The sequence below is a fragment of the Anomaloglossus baeobatrachus genome, chromosome 2 (assembly GCF_048569485.1).
Source record: "Anomaloglossus baeobatrachus isolate aAnoBae1 chromosome 2, aAnoBae1.hap1, whole genome shotgun sequence".
Classification (NCBI taxonomy): domain Eukaryota; kingdom Metazoa; phylum Chordata; class Amphibia; order Anura; family Aromobatidae; genus Anomaloglossus; species Anomaloglossus baeobatrachus.
In genome coordinates this window covers 768,932,869-768,953,633 of record NC_134354.1, presented here as the reverse complement: position 1 = coordinate 768,953,633, position 20,765 = coordinate 768,932,869, and the positions used below count along the sequence as shown (strand labels likewise).

The window sequence follows — 20,765 nt, the reverse complement described above, 5'->3', positions numbered from 1 at the left end:
GTGATACCAGCCAGTGTACAGTGTGACAATCTCCCTGCCCTCGAAATGTAAGTGCTGGAAACCTCACATTACTGATTTGTGGCTCCTCATATAAGGCTGCTGCTCCTCATATAAGGCACTTATAATTATAAGCTCCAGAGTTCAGGTTTACTGTCCCTTTAAGGATTTAAAGAGCCACGCTGCTTTGTTGTTTGTCACTACCCCCTTGTGGCACTGACATGGTTAAAAGGGAGGAGGATGCGGCTCCTCCTCCTCCTCAGGATAGTCCTTCCTCCTTCAGTCCGTCCAGGCAGGGAATCCCCGGCTGTGAGACCGTGCAGCGCAGACATGGCAGCTCCGGGGGTGGCGGGCTGGGGCTTGCTGCTGGGGGCTTTCCTTCTGGGCTTTGTAGTGCAGTCTGCGCCCACCTATGACACGTTCTACTTTGAGCAGAAGGTAAGAGGCTCCATTATCTCTATGGGGAAATCTGGGGTCTGTGCGGTCCTGTTAACCCTATACTATCCGGGGCATCTTGGCTGATGGCGGCCCTATGAGGGTTAATGCGGCCGCTCATCACGAGTGCTCGGCTTCCTGTGTTGCAATCGGCTCCGCTCACATTGGATTCTAATTTCCTTCCCTTTAATTATCTATAGTCAGCAATGTCCTGAACTTATCTGACCCCAATATATGATCGGGGGGGCTGGGCTCCGGGGGATGGAGCAGGGATGGGAAGAATGGCTACAATTGTATATGAACCCCAACAATCTGAGCTCTGCTACATCTGCTGTGTATTCTGTTACCAGGAATGTAAACAGTGGTACATTGTAACGTCTCAGCCACTGCTGTATGTATCTCATAGCTGAGGAGAAGGCGATGCTCTTGGGGTCCAATGTAAAATGACCCCTGACTACTGAGGGGCCCCAACCTCTGACCTGTCCTATATATTGTGTCCCTCCTACACTATGCCTCGCGTGCTGCTCCAAACCTACAGAATGCCCCTCCAGTTCTCAGATGACACCATTTTGCCTTGAAGATGCCGCTTATCTGCCTCTTGGATGATAGCACCCCATGCCCTCTCCCTTTAAGGTGGCACTGTGCCCTGTCTCCTTCTCTGCCCTTTCAGGTGGCACTCTATACCACAAAAATGATCCACACTTTTTCTTCCCCCCCCCCCCCCCCATTTCCCTTTTTTATGATTCTCCATCTTACCCTCCACTCAGATGGCACTACATGCCACCAGAATGATGCCTGCTCTTTTCCTTTCCCCGTCATGCCCCTACCCTTCCTCCACTCTGATGGTTCCCCCACCCATGCCCTCATTTTCCTTCTTGCTCATAGTCCCCCCTTCACCCATGTCGTCCTCTTCTTCCTCATCTAGGCTGGCACCCCATGCCCTCATTTTTCCTTCTCACTCAGTCCCCCTTCACCCATTTCCTCCTCTTCTTCCTCATCTAGACTGGCACCCCATGCCCTCCTTTTCCTCCTCTGATGTTCTTTCCCTCCCATGATTTCCTCTTCTTGCTCATGGTCCTCCCTCCACTCATGACCTCCCCTTCCTCCTGTCTGATGGACCCCATGCCCACCTACTTCAGATCTTTCTCATCTAGGATGGCACCCCTTACCCTCCTCTTCCTTCTCTCTGATGGTCGTCTCACCCCCATGCCTTCCAAGTCTGATGGTGCCCCCCCCCCCCCCTTCCACCATGCCCTACTTTCTCATCCAGGATGGCACCCCTTGCCCTCCTCTCTGGTTCACCCATGCCGTCCTTTCTCATCTAAGATGAAACCCCATGCCCTACTCTGCCACTCTCTCTCTCTGATGGTCCACCCCCATGCTCTCCTTTCTCATCTAGGATGGCACCGTATGGCCACCACTTTCTCATGTTGGATGACACCCTGATGTCTTCCTGCTGTGCCCCCCCCACGCACTCTATTCCACAACAATGCTAAGTGCTCTCCTAATCTTTCCCCTTTCAGATGTACTGTGTGCCCTTTCTCTGATGCCCCCCCATGCCCTTCTTTCTCATCTAGGATGGCACCCCATGTCTTCCTTCTGTCCCCCCTCTCAGATGGCCCACTATACCACAAGAATGCTGTGTACTCGCAACTTCCCTCTTTCAGCTGTAACTGCATGTGTCTCTGATGGCACCCTATGCCTGTCTCTTCCTCTGTTGGCACTTCATGCCATCCATCTCCCATGGTACCCCATGTGTCCTCCTCCTACTGGCTTAAAAAATAACCATTTTCATAGCCACATTTCTAGCCACTTTTATAAAATCCTAATTCTGTGAACTATGTATATTTTCTGGTGTAAACTCCCCCAGACTTCTTCCTTAATGTGGGAATGGGAGTCTAGTGGTAGCACATCAGTGAGCTCATGTATGGAGTTTTTCTCTTAGGTGGGCACCTTTCATGTGCTCCTGTCCCATCAAAGTCTATGCAATTGTTTCCCTGCTTTGATAGAACATGATCGTACTCCCCTCTGGCTGTGTACTCCCCTCTGGCTGTGTACTCCCCTCTGGCTGTGTACTCCCCTCTGGCTGTGTACTCCCCTCTGGCTGTGTACTCCCCTCTGGCTGTGTACTCCCCTTTGGCTGTGTACTCAGGCCTATATTTCAAAATCCTCCTGAGCAACTGAATGGCATGTCATTACATGCACTCCTGTGTCCTCTGTCCTGTGTCCGAGCCCCTCCACTCCCACTGTCAGTCCCAGAAAGGTGAAAATTTGTTGTGACCTCCAATAATGGGGGGGGGGGGTCACCCCCTTTCCCAGTCCTCTGGTCACCAACAACAAGAATCTGCCACCCACAGGTTCAAATACTTGTACAACCGCCCCAAAATATGTTCCCATAATCATTCTATAACATACCTGCACTGATACATTGTATCCACTCTAGACAAGACTCTAAACACATCCTGGTAATAGTTTGTTACAATCATAGCAAATACATAGCCAGCGGGGACAAGTGATGGGTTAAAGGGCGGCTGTAGCATTGATGTAACCTCTGCTGTGGCCTAGACCATAAGAGGACCCCGGTCACCCCACAAGCCGCTTTCTATTGTCTATTACACTAAGAATGCTTGAGCAAAGCAACTTTAATCATAAAATGATTTGATTGTAAGGGAAACATAAGGGTCCGCTATGGGATGAGACCGTGGATATCAAGGGGCCATACACTGTCTTGCAGAGGGGCCCCCAGATATATGTATCCATCTCTGATTAGGTGTATGCTGGTTTTTCTTATGGTATTTGATGTTTCTTGCACCAAATTTTTCAAAATGGCACATGTGGGTCGCGAATTTTGCACAAAATCAGAAATGTAAATTATTTTAGTGGTTTTATGTAAATCTATATCTCTTGAGTTAAAAGTTGCATGATCTGCTAAAATGTAATAAATGTATCCACCACCTACAAAAAAAAGAAAAACCAGGTAAAAACAGTCATAAACAGGAATAAGGTGTAAATGGAAAGCTAGACAAAAAAGCAGAAATGCACTATTAAGTGTTTTAGTAAATTGTGACCGGGGAATGGAGCGGAGATGGCTGCAGGGCTTTTCCCTTGACCACTTGTATGACATGAATAGCCTCTTGTGCCAGGCTGGACGTGGCACATGTCCGTGTACAGCTGTGGCGTCACCTGCTGTGAATCCATTGCCTCATACTGACCATTGTATTGTGGCGACTAATAATGGACAGTGGTGGCAGTGATTATCATACTCAAGCACCATGTCTCGTTACATCCATGACCTAATTTGTGTAATCTACGTTTACGTATGGAGACCATCATACAGATACCTGTTGATTAGTGGGGGTCTCAGGGCTCTGATGTAGTGAGGAGTGAGCACTACCATGCTTAGTACTTGTGATGAGCACTTCAATGATCGGATGGGTGCGACTCATGTACAAAGTATAATGGAAGTCAATGGGGAACCCCAGCACTATTCTGGAAAAATGCTCGAGTTCTCCAGACTTCCATTCAACTCGATACACGATTTGAGCCCGTTCAAGCATCCAACTGCTCATTACAAGTATCAAGCACCGGAGCATGGTAGTGCCCACTAATCACTAGTTACGAGTACAGAGCACCCGAGCATGGTAGTGCCCGCTCATCACTAGTTACGAGTACTGAGCACCCGAGCATGGTAGTGCCCACTAATCACTAGTTACGAGTACAGAGCACCTGAGCATGGTAGTGCCCGCTCATCACTAGTTACGAGTACCGAGAACCCGAGCATGGTAGTGCCCACTAATCACTAGTTACGAATACTGTGGACCTGAGCATGGTAGTGCTCGTTCATCACTAGTTACGAGTACCGAGCACCCGAACATGGTAGTGCCCGCTTATCACTAGTTACGAGTACCGAGCACCCGAGTATGGTAGTGCCCACTAATCACTAGTTCCGAATACTGTGGACCTGAGCATGGTAGTGCCCGCTCATCACTAGTCTAATCCCTACTAAGGCTGCTTTCACACATCCGGCTTGAGCAGTGCGGCTCAATCCGGCTGTGCAAGCTATGCAACGGATGCGGTGAAAACACCGCATCCTTTGCATAAGTTTTTCCTTTGCGGCCAGTCCGGTTTTTGCCGCTTGCGGCATGCTACAGAGCATGCGCAGTGGCAAAAACCGCATGCGGCGGCCGGATGCGGTTATTGCCGCATCCGGCCACAATAGGCATGCATTGAAAAATGCGCCGCATCGGCCGAATGTGGCGCGATGTGGTTTTTTTTGCCGCACGAAAAAACGTGCCAGGCAACGTTCCATCCGGCCGCCGCATCGGCTAAATCTGCCGCATGCGGCAAAAACCGGATGGAACGCAAGGCCATGCGGCACAATGCGGCACTAATTAAAGTCTATGCAGGAAAATCGCAACCGGCAGCAAAAAAAAAACGGTTGCGATTTTCCTGCAAAGTGCCGGATTGTGCTGCATTGCAGAAACCGGATGTGTGAAAGCAGCCTAATCCATCAAACCACAAGGCAGAAGCTCTGCTAATGTGTAAACCTGTGCAAAGTGGTGTACAGTATGGCTCAATAGGATGTCTATCAGTCTTGTTTGGGTAATGCATAGAGGTCCCAGGACTCACACCCTGACTGATACACAGCACTGCGCCATCTTTATTCTTTTTTTTCTTTTGTAGTATGTAGAGCTATGTGGGCTTGTTGTGTGGATGAGTTGTAGTTTTGAAAAACCTTTTGACTTGTATAGTCCATAAATATCTTTGTGAATGGTAATGAAGGGGCTATATCCTATTTAAAGAGGTTTATAAGCTTAGTTGCACTTTAAACCATAGTCTCAATAATAAACCTCTTGTATGTGCCCATTTGGGTTGTATGAACCTCCCTGTGAGGACACCTGGCCGCCTATGAGGGTGCATTCACATGTGGCAGATTTGAAGCCGAAATTTTTTAGGCCTCATTTATCATAACTGTCTTTGTAGCCCATGGCAACCAATCACAGAGCAGCTTTCAATCTAGCTGAGCCTTTTATGAAATAAAAGCTGTGTTGTGATTGGTTGCAAGGGGCAATGAAGACTGTTATGAAAAATGAGGCCTTAAAGGGCTTATTGTTCACTGATATTCTGCCCCTTAATTAAAAAATAACTTTTTGTTTTTTTAATTCTCTTCATTGAGTTTGTGCCTCAAGTTAAATTTACCCGCTTTTTTTTCTTTGTTTCCTTTTTTTTTCTTAATTGAATAGATTTTAGCCTTTCATTTGTGACTTTAAGTTTGTGTATATATATATATATGTATGTATGTGTTTTTATATATATATCTATATATCCCCTTAGTGACGGAGCTAATTTTCACCTTAATGACCAGACCAAATTTTGCAATTCTGACCAGTGTCACTTTATGAGGTTATAACTCTAGAACGCTTCAACGGATCCCGGTGATTCTGAGACTGTTTTTTCGTCACATATTGGACTTCATGTTAGTACCAAATTTAGGACAATATTTTTTGCGTTTATTTATGAAAAAAATTGAATATTGGCAAAAATTTTGAAAATTTTGCAATTTTCAACTTTTGAATTTTTATACCGTTAAACCAGAGATTTCTGTGACACAAAATAGTTAATAAATAACATTTCCCACTTATCTACTTTACATCAGACCAATTTTGGAAACAAAATTTTTTTTTGTTAGGAAGTTAGAGGGGTTCAAAGTTTATCAGCGATTTCTCATTTTTACATCAAAATTTACAAAACCATTTTTTTAGGGACCACATCACATTTGAAGTGACTTTGAGAGGCCTAGATGATAGAAAATACCCAAAAGTGACACCATTCTAAAAACTGCACCCCCCACAGTACTCAAAACCACGTTCAAGAAGTTTATTAACCCTTCAGGTGCTTCACATGAACAAAAGCAATGTGGAATGAAAAAAAAGCAAAAATTAAATTTTACCTAAAAATGTTGCTCTAACCCAAATTTATTCACTTTTAGAAGAAATAACACAACAAAATGGACCCCAAAACTTGTTCCCCACTTTCTTATGAACGTGCCAATACCCCACATGTGATCAGAAACCTCTGTTTGGACAAATGGGAGGGCTCGGAACAGAAGGAGCAATATTTGAATTTTGGAAAGCAAATTTGGCTGAAATAGATTGCGGGCACCATGTTGCATTTACAGGTCCGCTAAGGTACCTAAACAGAAGAAATCCCTCACAAGTGACACCATTTTGGAAACTAGACCCCTCAAGGCTTCTATCTAGGGGTATAGTGAGCATTTTAGATCCACAGGTACTTCACAGATTTTGTTAACGTTACGTTGTCATATTGAAAATTTTAATAATTTTCTCAAAAATGTTGCTTTAGCATCAATTTTCTCACTTTTTCAAGAGGTAATTCCAAAAATTTGACCTCAAGGTTTGTTAACCACTTTTTTATGAGCGCGGTGATACCTCACATGTGGTCTGAAACCTTTGTTTGGACAAATGGGAGGGCTTGGAACGAAAGGGGCAATATTTGAATTTTGGAAAGGAAATTTGGCTGAAAAAGATTGCGGGCACCATGTCACATTTGGAGGACCCCTAAGGTACCTAAACAGCAGAAACCCCGCACAAGTGACCCCATTTTGGAAACTAGGCCCCTCAAGGAATTTATCTAGATGTTTGGTGAGTACCCTGAACCCCCAGGTGCTTCACAGAATTTTATAACGTTGAGCCATGAAAAAAAAAAAATAAAATTTTACCACAAAATTGTTATTTCAACCAGGTAGCTTTTTTTTTTACAAGAGTAAAAGGAAAATATTCAGCATAACATTTATTGTGCAATTTCTCCTGAGTTTGGCGATACCTTATATGTGGTGGAAATCAACTGTTTGGGTGCACAGCAGGGCTCGGAAGGGAAGGAGTGCCATTTGACTGCAAAATTGGCTGGAATCAATAGCGGACGCCAGGTTGCATTTGGAGAGCCCCTGAGGTGCCTAAACAGTGGCTGTCCCCCACAAGTGACTCCATTCTGGAAACAAGACACCTCAAGGCTTTTATCTAGGTGTATAGTGAGCAGTTTGAATCCACGAATACTTCACAGATTTTGATAAGCTTAGGTTGCCATATTGAAAATTTTCATTTTTTTCACAAAAATGTTGCTTCAGCATCAAATTTCTCACTTTTTCAAGAGACAACAACAAACCGTGGACCCAACAGGTTGTTATCCAATGTCTTATGAGCACAGGGATACCCCACATGTGGCCAAAAACCTCTGTTTGGATAAATGGGAGGGCTTGGAATGGAAGGAGCACCATTTGAATTCTGGAAAAGTTGAGATAAATTGCGGGCACCATGTCACATTAGCAGGGCCCCTTGGGTACCTATACATTCGAAACCCCCCACAAGTGACTCCATTTTGGAAACTGGATTTTATTCAGGAGTATAGTAGCATTTTGAATCCACAGGTACTTCACAAAAATGTTGCTGTAGCAACAAATGTCTCACTTTTAGGCTATGTGGCCATGATCCAGCGACACGGCGTCTAGTACACAGTGTCAGCCTCCTGCAGAGATGTGAGTGTTGTCCACGGGAGAACGCAGCTGCCCATGCCCACGATTTGGGTTCAGGCCGCTGTGGAGCTCTATGCTACCTGCAGAGAACACTCATCTCCGCAGCATAAATTGACATGCTGAGGCTCGGGAAGCTGCGCCACAGGTCGGTTTATGCTGCGGAGAAGAGAAGTACATTGGGCAAGCACATTAGGCATGGGATTTCTAAAAATCCTTCCACTGTGCTTCTACTGCACAATGCAGCGTTATGGACGCAGGGAAAACACTCTGCGCCCAAAACGCTGCAAATCCCGATTGTGGGCGCACAGCCTAAAATGCTACAATGGATGAATGGATAGATGTCAAACAAATATAACGTCCCACCCCCTGCATATTCTAAGCTGGCGCCCTTTAGTGCCTTTCATGTGGCACTAAAGGGTGCCTAGCCTTGTATTTAGCCCCCCAAAAAATTAATTAAAATAAACGACGTGGGGTCCCCCCTATTTTTGATAGCCAGCTAGGGTAAAGCAGACAGCTGTAGCCTGCAAACCACAGCTGACAGCTTCACCTTGGCTGGTGATCAATTTGGAGGGCTCCCCAGGCGTTTTTTAAAAAAAAAAAAAAAAACGTGGGGTCCCCCCAAATTAGATCACCAGCCAAGGTGAAGCGGACAGCTGGGGTCTGGTATTCTCAGGGTGGGAAGAGCCATGGTTATTGGACTCTTCCCAGCCTAAAAATAGCAGGCCGCAGCCGCCCCAGAAGTGGCGCATCCATTAGATGCGCCAATCCTGGCGCTTCGCTCCAGCTCATCCCGCGCCCTGGTGCGGTGGCAGACGGGGTAATATATGGGGTTGATACCAGCTGTAATGTCACCTGGCATCAAGCCCTGGGGTTAGTGATGTCACGGCATCTGAACAGATACCCGACATCACTAACCCAGTCAAGAAATAGAAAAAAATAAAGACAAAAAAAAATTTATTTGAAAAAAAACTCCCCGAAACATTCCTCTTTTACCAATTTATTGTAAATAAATAAATTTCGGTCGCTGTAATCCATTTTTGAGGTCCCACGCCGTCTCTGGATCTTCTAGAATATGGGGGGCACGTTCAGGGAACGTATCCCCCATTTTCTGGAAGAGCAAGCTCTCCATGAGCAGTGTGGGTGCAGTAATCTGAGAATACTGCACTCACACTGCCCCGGTCCAACCTAGGGCAGAGTGACCTGCAGTAACCTCATTCCAGAATATGAGGGGCACGCTCACAGAACGTACCCCCCCATTTTCTGGAACAGCAGCCTCTCCATGTGAGGAGTGTGGCTGCAGATCACTGCACTCACCCTCCCCCGGTCCACAGTGGAGCCTGTGCATCAGCGACGTCAGCAGGATCCCTGCTTGCAGGGATCCAGCTGACAGCCGCTGTCTGCGCATGCGCCGCCAGCATTCAAGAGAAGGAGGTGGCGTGATCGCGGGGCCGGAGCACCAGCAGACAGGTAACGTATGACCGGGGGCTTGGGGGGGGGGGGGGGTGACGGAGGGTGACGGGGGGACCTGGGGACAACTTTCTGCCGCATGTGACGTGTCACATGCGGCAGAAAGAGTAGGATGAATGCGGCCGCCATTTTCCACGCTCCGGAGGGGGGAGGGGGGGAGGCGGCTCTGGAGAACCGGAGGGGGCTCCGGGGACCAGAGATCTCCGGTGTACCGGAGGAGGGGTCAGGGGGAGGACATTTCCCTCCGATCTGAAATGTTTGATCATTTCAGATCGGAGGGAAATGAATGCAGAGCCGGCGGCGGCGGCAGTTTTCAGCGCGCGTCGGCGCCATCTTGGATTTTCCGGAGGGGGGGGTAGGGGTGGTGGGGGGACTCTCCGGTACCGGGGGCTTTGGGGGCACTAGAGGATTATATTTATTTCTCATCTGACATGTTTGATCACGTCAGATGAGAAATAAATCAATTTTACCGGCCATTTGTTTTTTTTTTTAATGTTGTCGCCGGTATACGGTGTATACCGGCGATCGCATTAACGGGGTCCAAAAAAAACACCCCGATTCATAATCTTGGGGGTCTCAGCTACCTCCGGTAGCTGAAACCCCCGAGATTTTTCGTCACTGGGGGGCGCTACAAGCTTTTTCCGGCCTGACGTCTCAAGACGTCGGAACAGAATAAGTACCCTGTTTTTCCGACGTCTTGAGACGTTAGGCCGTCGCTATGGGGATATATATATATATATATATGTATATGTATGTATAAATTATTTTTTTTATTTTTTTTTGCAACTATTCATCACAAACTCTTATTTTGATGAATTTGGCACAAAATACAGCAGTCAAAAAATACACCTATAAAAAAAAAAAAACCCCCATAAAATGAATAACCTACATGCAGGTAAGTCGTCTGTAGATTTTTAGGACCGTGTCACACCTTTACAACCATAGGACGTAAATTCACATTATATGATGGCGGTGCATATAGAGCCTGCACTATATCCAGCATCTACTGTTTAACTATTTAAATGGTGCAATTGCTGGTACACGCACACTGGCTCCATCGCTTTCTTTCTATGATGCAATTAAAGGGGAAACCCCCCCCCAAAAGCATATATGGTATCGCCACGGCTGCAAAACCTGATCTGTTCATCCTGAGTCACCTGGTTCATGAATGGAATGCTGGTTTTGCATTATTGTGACATTGGCATTCAGAGTAGTAAAATTTTGCACGATTTGCCCTTTATAGCAGCTGCGTTGCATTATTGCTGATGAGCTCATTTAGACAGGGATTTTGTAACTTTTTTTTTTTTTTTTTGTCCTTTTTTTAATCTCTTCTCAGCAGATTTTTGACCACATCAAAGTTGCGTGTGCAGGGAAACAATGATCCTGTAAAAATCCAAACTCTGCAAAATTTATAATGAAGCCCAACAAAATATTTTTTGGCCTAAAATATTTGAATTTAAGTTAAAAAAACCCAAAACAAACAAAAACAAATCCCAAAAACCCCCTCAAGTGGACACCTAAGGCTATGTCCGCACGTTGCGTCGGAGTACCTGCAGTTTATTCTGCACGTTTTCCTTCCCTTGGTTTTTGACCAAATGGCTTTTGACCATTTTTTAGCGCTAAAAACGCATGCGTTTTTAGTGCGTTTTTAGCGCTTTTTACCTGTGTTTTCACTTGCGTTTCTGCAGATGCGTTTTTGAGATCAAGACACTGAGAAATAAAGTTGAATTAGTCAAAAAGAATGAAAAAAAAGAAAAGTATAAAATTAACTTTTAATAAAACTATATGGGAAATTATCATTTTTAATGAGAAAATAGTGGTTATGCACATTTTAACAGAAAAATAGGTGAAGTTTCTAATTTTTTAACATTTAAATTTTCGCTTATTGTGTGTGTGTAAAGGAACATTAGAACCCATTACATTTTGTCCAGAAAAGCATGCGTTTTTGGAGCCAAAAACGCAGTGGAAAAGCAGGTAAAAAGCATGAAAAACGCAGGAATTGTGATTTTGGTTGCTTTTTGCCATTTCTCATTGACTCCAATGTTAAGGAAACGCTGCAGAAATGGCAAAAACAACTGACATGCTGCTTCTTTTCAGCATGGTTTTTGACCACAAATATGCAAATTAAACGCTGCTGAAAAAAAAGCAAAGTGCAGACAGGATTTCTGCTTTTCCCATAGACTTTGCTGGCAATCAAACGCATGCGTTTTAGCGCAAAAACGCTGCTGCTAAAAACGCTGCAGAAACGAGGAAAAAAACGCAACGTGCGAACATAGCCTAATAGTAATGGTCATCTTATATGGGCTGCAGTATCATTAGGACCCCCTAGGCTTCAGGGCCTTGGTGCACCAGCAACCATTGCATCCTCTATAGCTGTGCCCATTGGTTTAGCCACTATTTTTAGGGTTTATGGAGGACATGGTTTTGGCCCCTGTGGGCACTATAATGGCAATCAATGCCTCCCTTCCGTCACCCGTCTTGATTACGCCATGCTGGAAGATATAAGCGATGTATTGTTCTGCTCATCGGTGCAGATCATGTACTTGGCTCGTGTTGAATGAGGATTTTAATAGCGCCATCCACACAATGGGCCGCGGAGAGGATACAATGGACTGTGTTTGTCAATTGGGTAAAATAAGGAAGTACTTGTAGGACGCGGCCGGTGAAATGAGATATTTTTATGCACTGCTAATCAAAGGGTCACCCTGCAGACGCCACTTTCATACCCGGTCAGGAAGCTGTAGCCATTTCCTTCGCCGGCCTCTACAATCTGCTCATATACCTGGTAGGACACAATCAACGCTCGTTACCGGCTCATTATAAGGCACCAGTCAATTATATCTGCAGATGTTCATATTCATTGGGTGCAATGAGTGGATCAAGATCCAGCCCCTGTTACTATGCCCTTAAAAACATTGGGGAAGGGTAAAATCTATCTCTACAAATAGCCCCATATAAGCTCTAACTGATATTGCAGCCTTTCCCCATTGAAGTGAATGCTGCAGTACTAGACACGACCCATGGACAATGGTGGCGCTGTTTCTCAGAAGGAAAAAAAAAAAAAAGCTTCCCCTTTTCATCCTTTCCTGAAATGTACATCACATGTCATAGGCGGCTATATGGAGCTGACTCAGGACCTGATCCCACTCCATAAATGATGGGAGTGCCAGCACCTGCCTAGGATAGTGACGTTTAAAGAGAAATCACCGCAATCTTTGACACTGGCAATAAAGTTTCACAATTGCAGTAACTGACTGTTTGCCAGTGTGGTCAAAGGCCTAATGAGGACACCCCCCCACCCCCCCCCCTTCACCACCATCTTGGTACTCCTGACAACCAACCACAAGTCTTCTTAAGTGACTGATTTTCACTAAATGCTGCAATACCATGATATAAGTCCCTAGCATGACTAATAAAGTAAAAATTGAAGGATTGCTTTTGAAAACATAGTAAGAGTTTAAATCACCCCCCCCCCTTGTGCTGCCACCACTAGGGGGAGCTCACAGTATACTGTATCAGTATGTATGAATAGAGTAGAAATCCAGCAATCTGGTCCAAAATGGGTTAAAAATAGGTTCTTTCACCCCCTTCCTCTGTATCAGTATGTAGTATGCGATAAGCTCCCTCTAGTGGTGGCTGCAGGACATCAATATTGTATATTTTATTACCTCTGTGCAGGAGGCTTGGCGCATATTGGTATTGGTTTGCTGTAGCAGATAGTCCGGTTTGGCAGGAATCCGGTTTTCCAATGCAATGACGTAATTTAGATTTTGTTTTTGCATGATCTTGACTTTGCCATTAGTCATCTCTGACTCCTGTAAGCTGCAAATAGTGCGGTGATCTTGTCAATTGATAATTAAATTAAGATACTTAAGAAATGCTGCCAGTTCTCAAAAGATTTTAAAGAGTTATTCCTCTAAGGTGGGGCTGACTGGGGGTTTGACTGCTGGGACCCCCAGCAATCTTGAGAATGAGGCGGCATGGGCGGCACGGTGGCTCAGTGGTTAGCACTGCAGTCTTGTGGTGGCTCAGTGGTTAGCACTGCAGTCTTGCAGCGCTGGGGTCCTGGGTTCAATTCCCACCAAGGACACCATCTGCAAGGAGTTTGTATGTTCTCCCCGTGTTTGCGTGGGTTTCCTCCGGGTTCTCCGGTTTCCTCCCACAATCCAAAAACATACTGATAGGGACCTTAGATTGTGAGCCCCAATGGGGACAGTGTTGCTGATGTATGTAAAGCGCTGTGGAATTAATAGCGCTATATAAATGAATAAATATTATATTATTGTTATCCTGAGAATTGCGCTCTGCATCCCCATGTGGGACCACATGCAAACTTCTCCTCCATTGAGGCCACGGCTGTGGAGCCTTGTTTTTGGGATTGTTGAAATTAGCCGCTATCTGATGTGTAGGGGTTAGCTTTAAATTTTTTTGGCAGTAATTTTTTAATGCCTAGAAATTCAGGTCCAATAACTTACAGAAATGGAGGCTTCTCGTCCAGGATCAAAACGTTAGGAATGACTTATATAGCAAAATCTTGACATATTGCAGTTTTCACATGGACCTGTCTCATTGTCTTTTTCTGTAGAGGTCACCTTGTAAAAGTCATCTTATTATTGGCATGAATACACCTTATAACTTAGGATAAACTATTTGCAATAGGTGATTGCCCCAGGGTATGGGGTACTCTGTCCCATGCAATGTATTGCTGGGTCACTGGGTGGCCGTTGCCCGGTTCCATGACCCTAGGGTCTTTTTTTTTTTTTTTTTTTTTTTTGTTTTTTTAAAAGGGGGTTTATTTACAAGGGATTTGAAATAAGTTTGTCGTGACGCCACTTGCAGATTGCGGCTGTTTAGTGGAGCCGCGGCTGCACAGTTCACTACTAGGGCTGGTGTTGATGGCAGCCTGGATGTTAGGCTCTCCGCAAGCAGGGCCAGGCCCCAGGGGATAGATGTCGTTGGGTGCAGAAAGAAGGTAGGCAACACACAAGGGGTTACAGTGTAACTGGTTCCTTTACTCAGTATGATGGTAACTGGTAAGCCGAGGAAGTCTGGTGCTGACCGCAGGTCCCTTAGTCCCAGTGCCGGTTTAGTGACCTGGTGACTTCTTTCCCCCTACACCTGTTTCTGGTTGGTGGGTCCCTGTTGCTTGGAGCATCTGGGGTCCCCTCCTGGTAGTCTCAGTCTCAGTCCGTAGAACAGGTAGCAAGAACACTGTGGACGCTTCCTCTGGCTCTGCTCCCCCGTTCTCCCGTTGCTACTGTGTTCCGAACTTTACGGTCGGTGAGGTCCTCGGTGGTCCCCTCACTGTGCAGATTTTATAAAGTCTGCCTGGAGCGTTTGCTTGACCTAGGATTCTGTGCCCTATTGGTGCTGTGGTTGCGGGAGTACTCCACCGCACACCACTGGCAACCACACGCCTGGGCCCCCAGGTCACCGTCACTCCCCTGTCAGTGCGAAATATCAAACTCCTCTTGCTTCCACTTACTGACTCTGACCCCTCCCACCTGGTTGTCGTCTAGTGGACTGGATCGGTTCCACCCCTAGGTGGTTGTCTATTGGGTCCTACCCTAGCCTGTAACCAGTCTTTGGGAATGGTGAAAAACAGGGATTAGATTAAATGTTTTGCTGGAACCGGCACTGGTCTTCTGGGTCCCTGGGGGTAGGTCCTGCATCCTGGTAAAGATGCAGTTCCCTGTAGCTCCTGATGGCTTCAGGGGCGCTACAATAACACCTCTATATACAGTAGATAACACAGGATCCACCATTCACAATAGGTGATATCACAGCTCACTTCTTCCTCCTGTACAAAGACTGATAAACCCTGTATACATAAGAGGATCAACTGTTCACTATAGGTAATGTCACAGCTCACTGCCTCCTGTACAATCAACAAATTCCTAAACATTTGACAAGCAATCAATCTATTTTCTCACCTTTTTTTATTCAGTGATGTCCCAAAGTCAGGAGGGTAACCGGTACAGTCTTCATTAAAATGGTTAACTCTGTGGACACAGGACTGAACCGGTCAGGAGGATTTATGGCCCATTACAAAATCTGAGAATTCTATTGCAGAGACTCACCAGACCTCTGATCCTACATGGACATTGGAACAATAAAGCTCTCACACCACTAATCAAAGCTAATTAAGGATTCACTTTCTAAGCGGTGTTAATTTAAATGTCTTATTATGCCATCCCTCTGCTCGGTTTGTGCATATATTTGTGTTTCTTCAGATATTTTGTCATACCATGCCTGATGAAGGGACCTGAGAAAGCTTGCTTTGTAACATCACTTTATTTTACTTTAGCCATTAAAAGGTATCACAAGATTACAATTTTGTTCCTCTCACTGAGAACATTGAATATTATGCACGAAAACATGTTTTGTTTCTTGAAGGAAGCGTCTCTTAATCATTTCTGCAATGCTACTGAGGCTTTGATGAGTTACAGATCTTCTGGTCCGGTCTGTCCTCTTGTTTTCCAGATCAGATAGTCTCACTCATCCATAAAAGTGAACTTCAAGCACGGACCGTCCTGACTCAGCTGGAAAGTATCAGCAGAGCGCGGCTAATTGTTCCGCTCATTGAGGATTGGCTAATTATTAAAATGTTTCCTATAAGTCATGTGCCGTGTACATCGCCACTACATCTGCTGTGACAGGGGCCATCTCTATAACAGCGCTACCCAGCGAATGAGCGTGCATAATCTTTCCTATTTCTATAGCGCCAACATATTCCACAGCACTCTACAATTTAGTATGTACAAACGCACAGTTCACACGTGGAACATGAAACCCATACCGGTCAGTGTTCCACATTTTTGCCTGTGCTGGCCTAAATGGAATATATGAAAACCCAAAACCCTCCAAAGAAAGGTTTGGCACTTTTTGGGCTGGCAAATGTTCTGCGTTCTAGTAAGGTCCTGTTCTTGTACATAGTGGCAGTATTATAGTAGTTATATTCTTGTACATAGGGGGCAGTATTATAGTAGTTATATTCTTGTACATAGGAGCAGTATTACAGTAGTTATATTCTTGTACACAGGGGCAGTATTATAGTAGTTATATTCTTGTACATAGGAGCAGTATTACAGTAGTTATATTCTTGTACACAGGGGCAGTATTATAGTAGTTATATTCTTGTATATAGGGGCAGTATTATAGTAGATATATTCTTGTACACAGGGGCAGTATTATAGTAGTTATATTCTTGTACATAGGAGCAGTATTACAGTAGTTATATTCTTGTACATAGGAGCAGTATTACAGTAGTTATATTCTTGTATATAGAGGGCAGTATTATAGTAGTTATATTCTTGTACATAGGAGCAGTATTACAATAGTTATATTCTTGTACATAGGGGGCAGTATTATAGTAGTTATATTCTTGTACATAGGGGCAGTATTATAGTAGTCCTATTCTTGGACATAGGAGCAGTATTATAGTAGCAATATTCTTGTACATAGAGGCAGTATTATAGTAGTTATATTCTTGTACATAGGGGGCAGTATTATAGTAGTTATATTCTTGTACATAGGAGCAGTATTATAGTAGTTATATTCTTGTACATAGGAGCAGTATTATAGTAGTTATATTCTTGTACATAGGAGCAGTATTATAGTAGTTATATTCTTGTATGCAGGAGGTGGAGGATTATAGTAGTTTTAGCAGTTAGTGATCTCATACAGTTAGTCCCTACTCTTCTCCAATCCCTTCATGCGCTCTCGCTCCTTGACTCCTACACAGCTTACTAACATGAGATATTGCCCACAAAAGAAATCCTCCCCCCTTAATAGTATGTAAAGTGCTCCTTATTTTTTTTTTTTTTTTTTTGAGACTTGTTGGGAGGGGGCGTTGGCATAAGAGTAGAAGTATTCTGGAAAATTTTTTTGCTTTAGCACTTTAACACTAGAAGTCCCAGGAATTTCGAGCTCCATAGGGTTCCAATTGTAGAAATTTTAAGTGACCCCTCTCTGGGACTTCTAGTGTTAATAGAAATGCGTTCCAAAGTGGTGTCATCCAGACTGTAAGATATTGCTCTACCAGTGGTTAGCAGTACGGTGGCTCAGTGGTTAGCACTGCAGTCTTGCAGCGCTGGGGTCCTGAGTTTAAATCCCACCAATGACAATCTACAAGTAGTTTGTACCGTCCCGGGGCTCGGCCGGCTGCCGAGCCGCTTGGATCCGTGCTCGTCGGTGGGTGGCTCGAGCTCCTCACGGACCCGAGGGTCACGTCGTTCTGAAAGGGGGGGTTGGCGCTACACGTAGGGACTTCGGTGGGGAGTTCCACGGCCGGAGCCGCGGTTGTTTGTAGGGGAGATTTGAGTTCGTGACGCCACCCACGTGTTGTGGTGAATAGATGGACACCACCGCTGCCGTTGACTAGGTTCCCGGGGACGGTGTTGCACAGCTTGGTGTTGACCCCTCTGTGGGTAGGGGGATGATGGTCCCAGAGGCCCGAGGGAGGTGCTGAGGTGGGGGAGTGGATGCGTGTTGGTATGGTGCGGCGCAGTGCGCGGCCCGATGGCACTGTTGTACTCACTATTACAAACACGCTGGAGTCTCTGGTAAACCAAACAAGATGGTGAACGGTGCCCGCAGCCGGCTGCAGTTTTCCCCTTATCAGGTTGGTGGTTTCCGCCTTTCTCCTGCACCTCACTTATGTAAAAATGATGACTCCTATGCCTGAGCAATGGTAGTCCGCTCCCCGGCTTGGTATGTGCCGGTAGAGCCCGTGTGCCCGCAGACGCTGGCCCCTCGGGTCTCTATGCCTGGGCGGTGGCTTTACCCTAATGGTTGGGCTGTTGTCTTCAGTCGGGTCTTAGGTGGGAAAGGTCCTAAAGTCCAGTCCTCAATCAGTTGATTTGACTCAGCCCGGTTGTTTCTGGGTCTGAGTACCCCTCCTGGTGCTCCGGCCTTTTAAAGAAGCAACATGTCAATTGTTTTTGCCATTTGTGTTTTTAACTGCAAAGTAGAGTTTTTGCCCAAATTTCTGCTACAAAAAGGCTGCAGTTTGAACAGCATAGTGTGTACAAGAAACCCAAATTCCCATAGACTTTGCTTGAAAAGCAGAACACATCCATTTTGGTATTAAAACGCTGCAGTTGAAAAAGCAGCAAAAAAGCAGGTAAAAAGCAAAGTGCAGACACAGCCTAAATATTATCATCTCATATCTTTCCTACTGTCCTATCTTCATACTGTGGCGCCCTGGACAAGCCAAGGGCCACAGAGAACAACACCCACACTCCCGGTTAGGCACACCAAAGTCAGAACACAAAACCCTTGTTGCCTTTTCTCCAGGGGCTGATGTTCACACCAGGGGGTGGAGCCAGGTGGTTGGCCCCACCCACCGAGGAGTGCACAGTCCTGGAGGCGGGAAAACCAGGCAGATGAGTCTTGGTAGTGAAAGTGGAAGGAGGAAAAGTAGTGAGAGAGGAGAAAAGTGACAGCTAAGCAGCCTGAAGTTGGTCCGGGTGTGCGGCCCAGACAGATCAGCAAGGTTGGCAGACGGTGGTGACCGTCTGCAGGAGTGGCCGATTGGAGTCTACCGTAAGGACCGTGGACGGGTGGTGGCCTGGCGGTACCGGACCGGTACGCGAAGAGAAGCCAGCACCATCTGGCAGGGGCTTACGGACCCCGGCAAGGCTAGGAGTCGCCGTGAATTTGCCAAATTCATTAGTGAAGGGAACCTCCTGGGTTTCCCAACAGCCAAGTCCCAACAGAAGGCAACAGTCCAACCAAGTGAGAGAGACACCGCCACCGCCAAGGCAACCGTTTCTCAGGGCCAGCGCCTGCGGGCAAAAGGGGCTCCTCCGGCCCATATCCAAGCTGGGGAGCGGGTTACCGGTGGGAACCCATTGGAAACGTACAAACTACTTAGGTGCAGGGAAAGGCAGTCACCATCAACCTGCCGGGAGAAACGACACCGCAGCCGTCTGTGGGACCTATCCATCAAGCCGTGTGTTTTACCGAGAACTGTGTCCTCATCATTGGCTGAGTACCACCGTGCCGTACGGCATAGCGCTGCCCCTGCGACCGTGCACCTCACCAGGCCCCGCAACCCACCTGCCATCCATCCCTACCCCATCACCGGGCCCCGGGACCACCAACCCCCTACCCACGGAGGGGAGAACTAACAACAAAGCTGCTCCCTGTCACCGCTCCCAGGATCCCCGTCCAGAGCAGCGGTGGTGTCACCAAAAATCACCACAACCGTGGGTGGCGTCACGGACAATAATCAAACCCCCCCCACAATCAAAATCCCCCTTTTCACTCACGGGCGAGGAGCGCCGCTCGAGTCCCCGGGATCCGGCCTGCCGCTCGAGCCACCACCGAGCGGCAGCCGGACCCGAGCAGTGGGAGAGCGCAGCGTCCCCTCCTCCGCCCGCGACACAACTTGTTCACTCAAATTGTTGAGGAAGTAGGAAACTTCACAAAAAAAGTTGATGTAAGTATTGTGCGGGCAGCTGGATAAAAGCACAATGTAACCAGGCTACAAGGAACTGAATCTCGAAGCTCAGTTGAAGTCTGAACCAGAGCCGCTTCTGCTTCTTCTTTCGTATCCGCCATGTGGTCACCAAAACTATTCCATTGAGATTTTTATTTTTTTTATATTTTGCTCGCCGGATCTGAAGATTTATGTATATGTGTGCGTATTCCGAAAATTTATATTCTTTCAACAGCATGGCAAGGTGTGTGTGTGTGTGTGTGTGTGTGTGTGTGTGCTGATTCGTTACCTATAGCTCTTGGCTGTATGAGAAGCATTGATGGGTCCCTAATAAATTCTTCATGGTCTAAGCTGCAGATGTGTACAGGAGTTTAGGAGTTTTCCTCTTGTCATGTGTTTGGGCTCTTGGGGATTATCACATTTATTCTTTTCTGTCAGGGAAAACAAAGCTTATTTTTCTGTGGTCTCTAATTTCTTTCCAGTGGTGTTCCCATCTGTGGATGTTCTCCTGATCTCTTCTCCATCTGTGGACAATGAAGTGTCCTGTTTCCTCTGGGAATGGATCAGGTCCAGGCTGATAATTAAGAAGTTGGGCATCTTCTAGTGTCCTTGTGCTGACAATGGTTCTTAGTGTCCAGCTAGACCTATAGATGTATAGATAATATTATTATTATGGCACACCACAATCTGTTCTACAAGATCTGTGTTGGTGTTTTTGCATTATGTACTCACTTTTTCTCCTAAATTGACTTGTCCTGAAGTCTCATGTACACGAGATTTATAGTTTGGTAGAGGCAGTGTATTCAGTCTCCCTCTGATTTCTCCAGTCTCATCAGAAAGTTTAGTATATCGGATGAAGACAAATTAAATGTT

At 45.9% G+C, this 20,765-nt stretch overlaps 1 protein-coding gene across 1 annotated transcript in view; it reads left to right on the top strand.

Moving 5' to 3' along the window:
• The first annotated feature begins 285 nt into the window (after window positions 1-285).
• The window catches only part of PRCP (prolylcarboxypeptidase), a 43,024-nt gene continuing 22,544 nt past the window's right edge, over window positions 286-20,765 (top strand). The window contains exon 1 of the mRNA XM_075334698.1: window positions 286-435. Coding sequence (XP_075190813.1) covers window positions 328-435 — 108 coding nt within the window. The 5' untranslated portion in view covers window positions 286-327. The remainder of the gene's footprint in view (window positions 436-20,765) is intronic.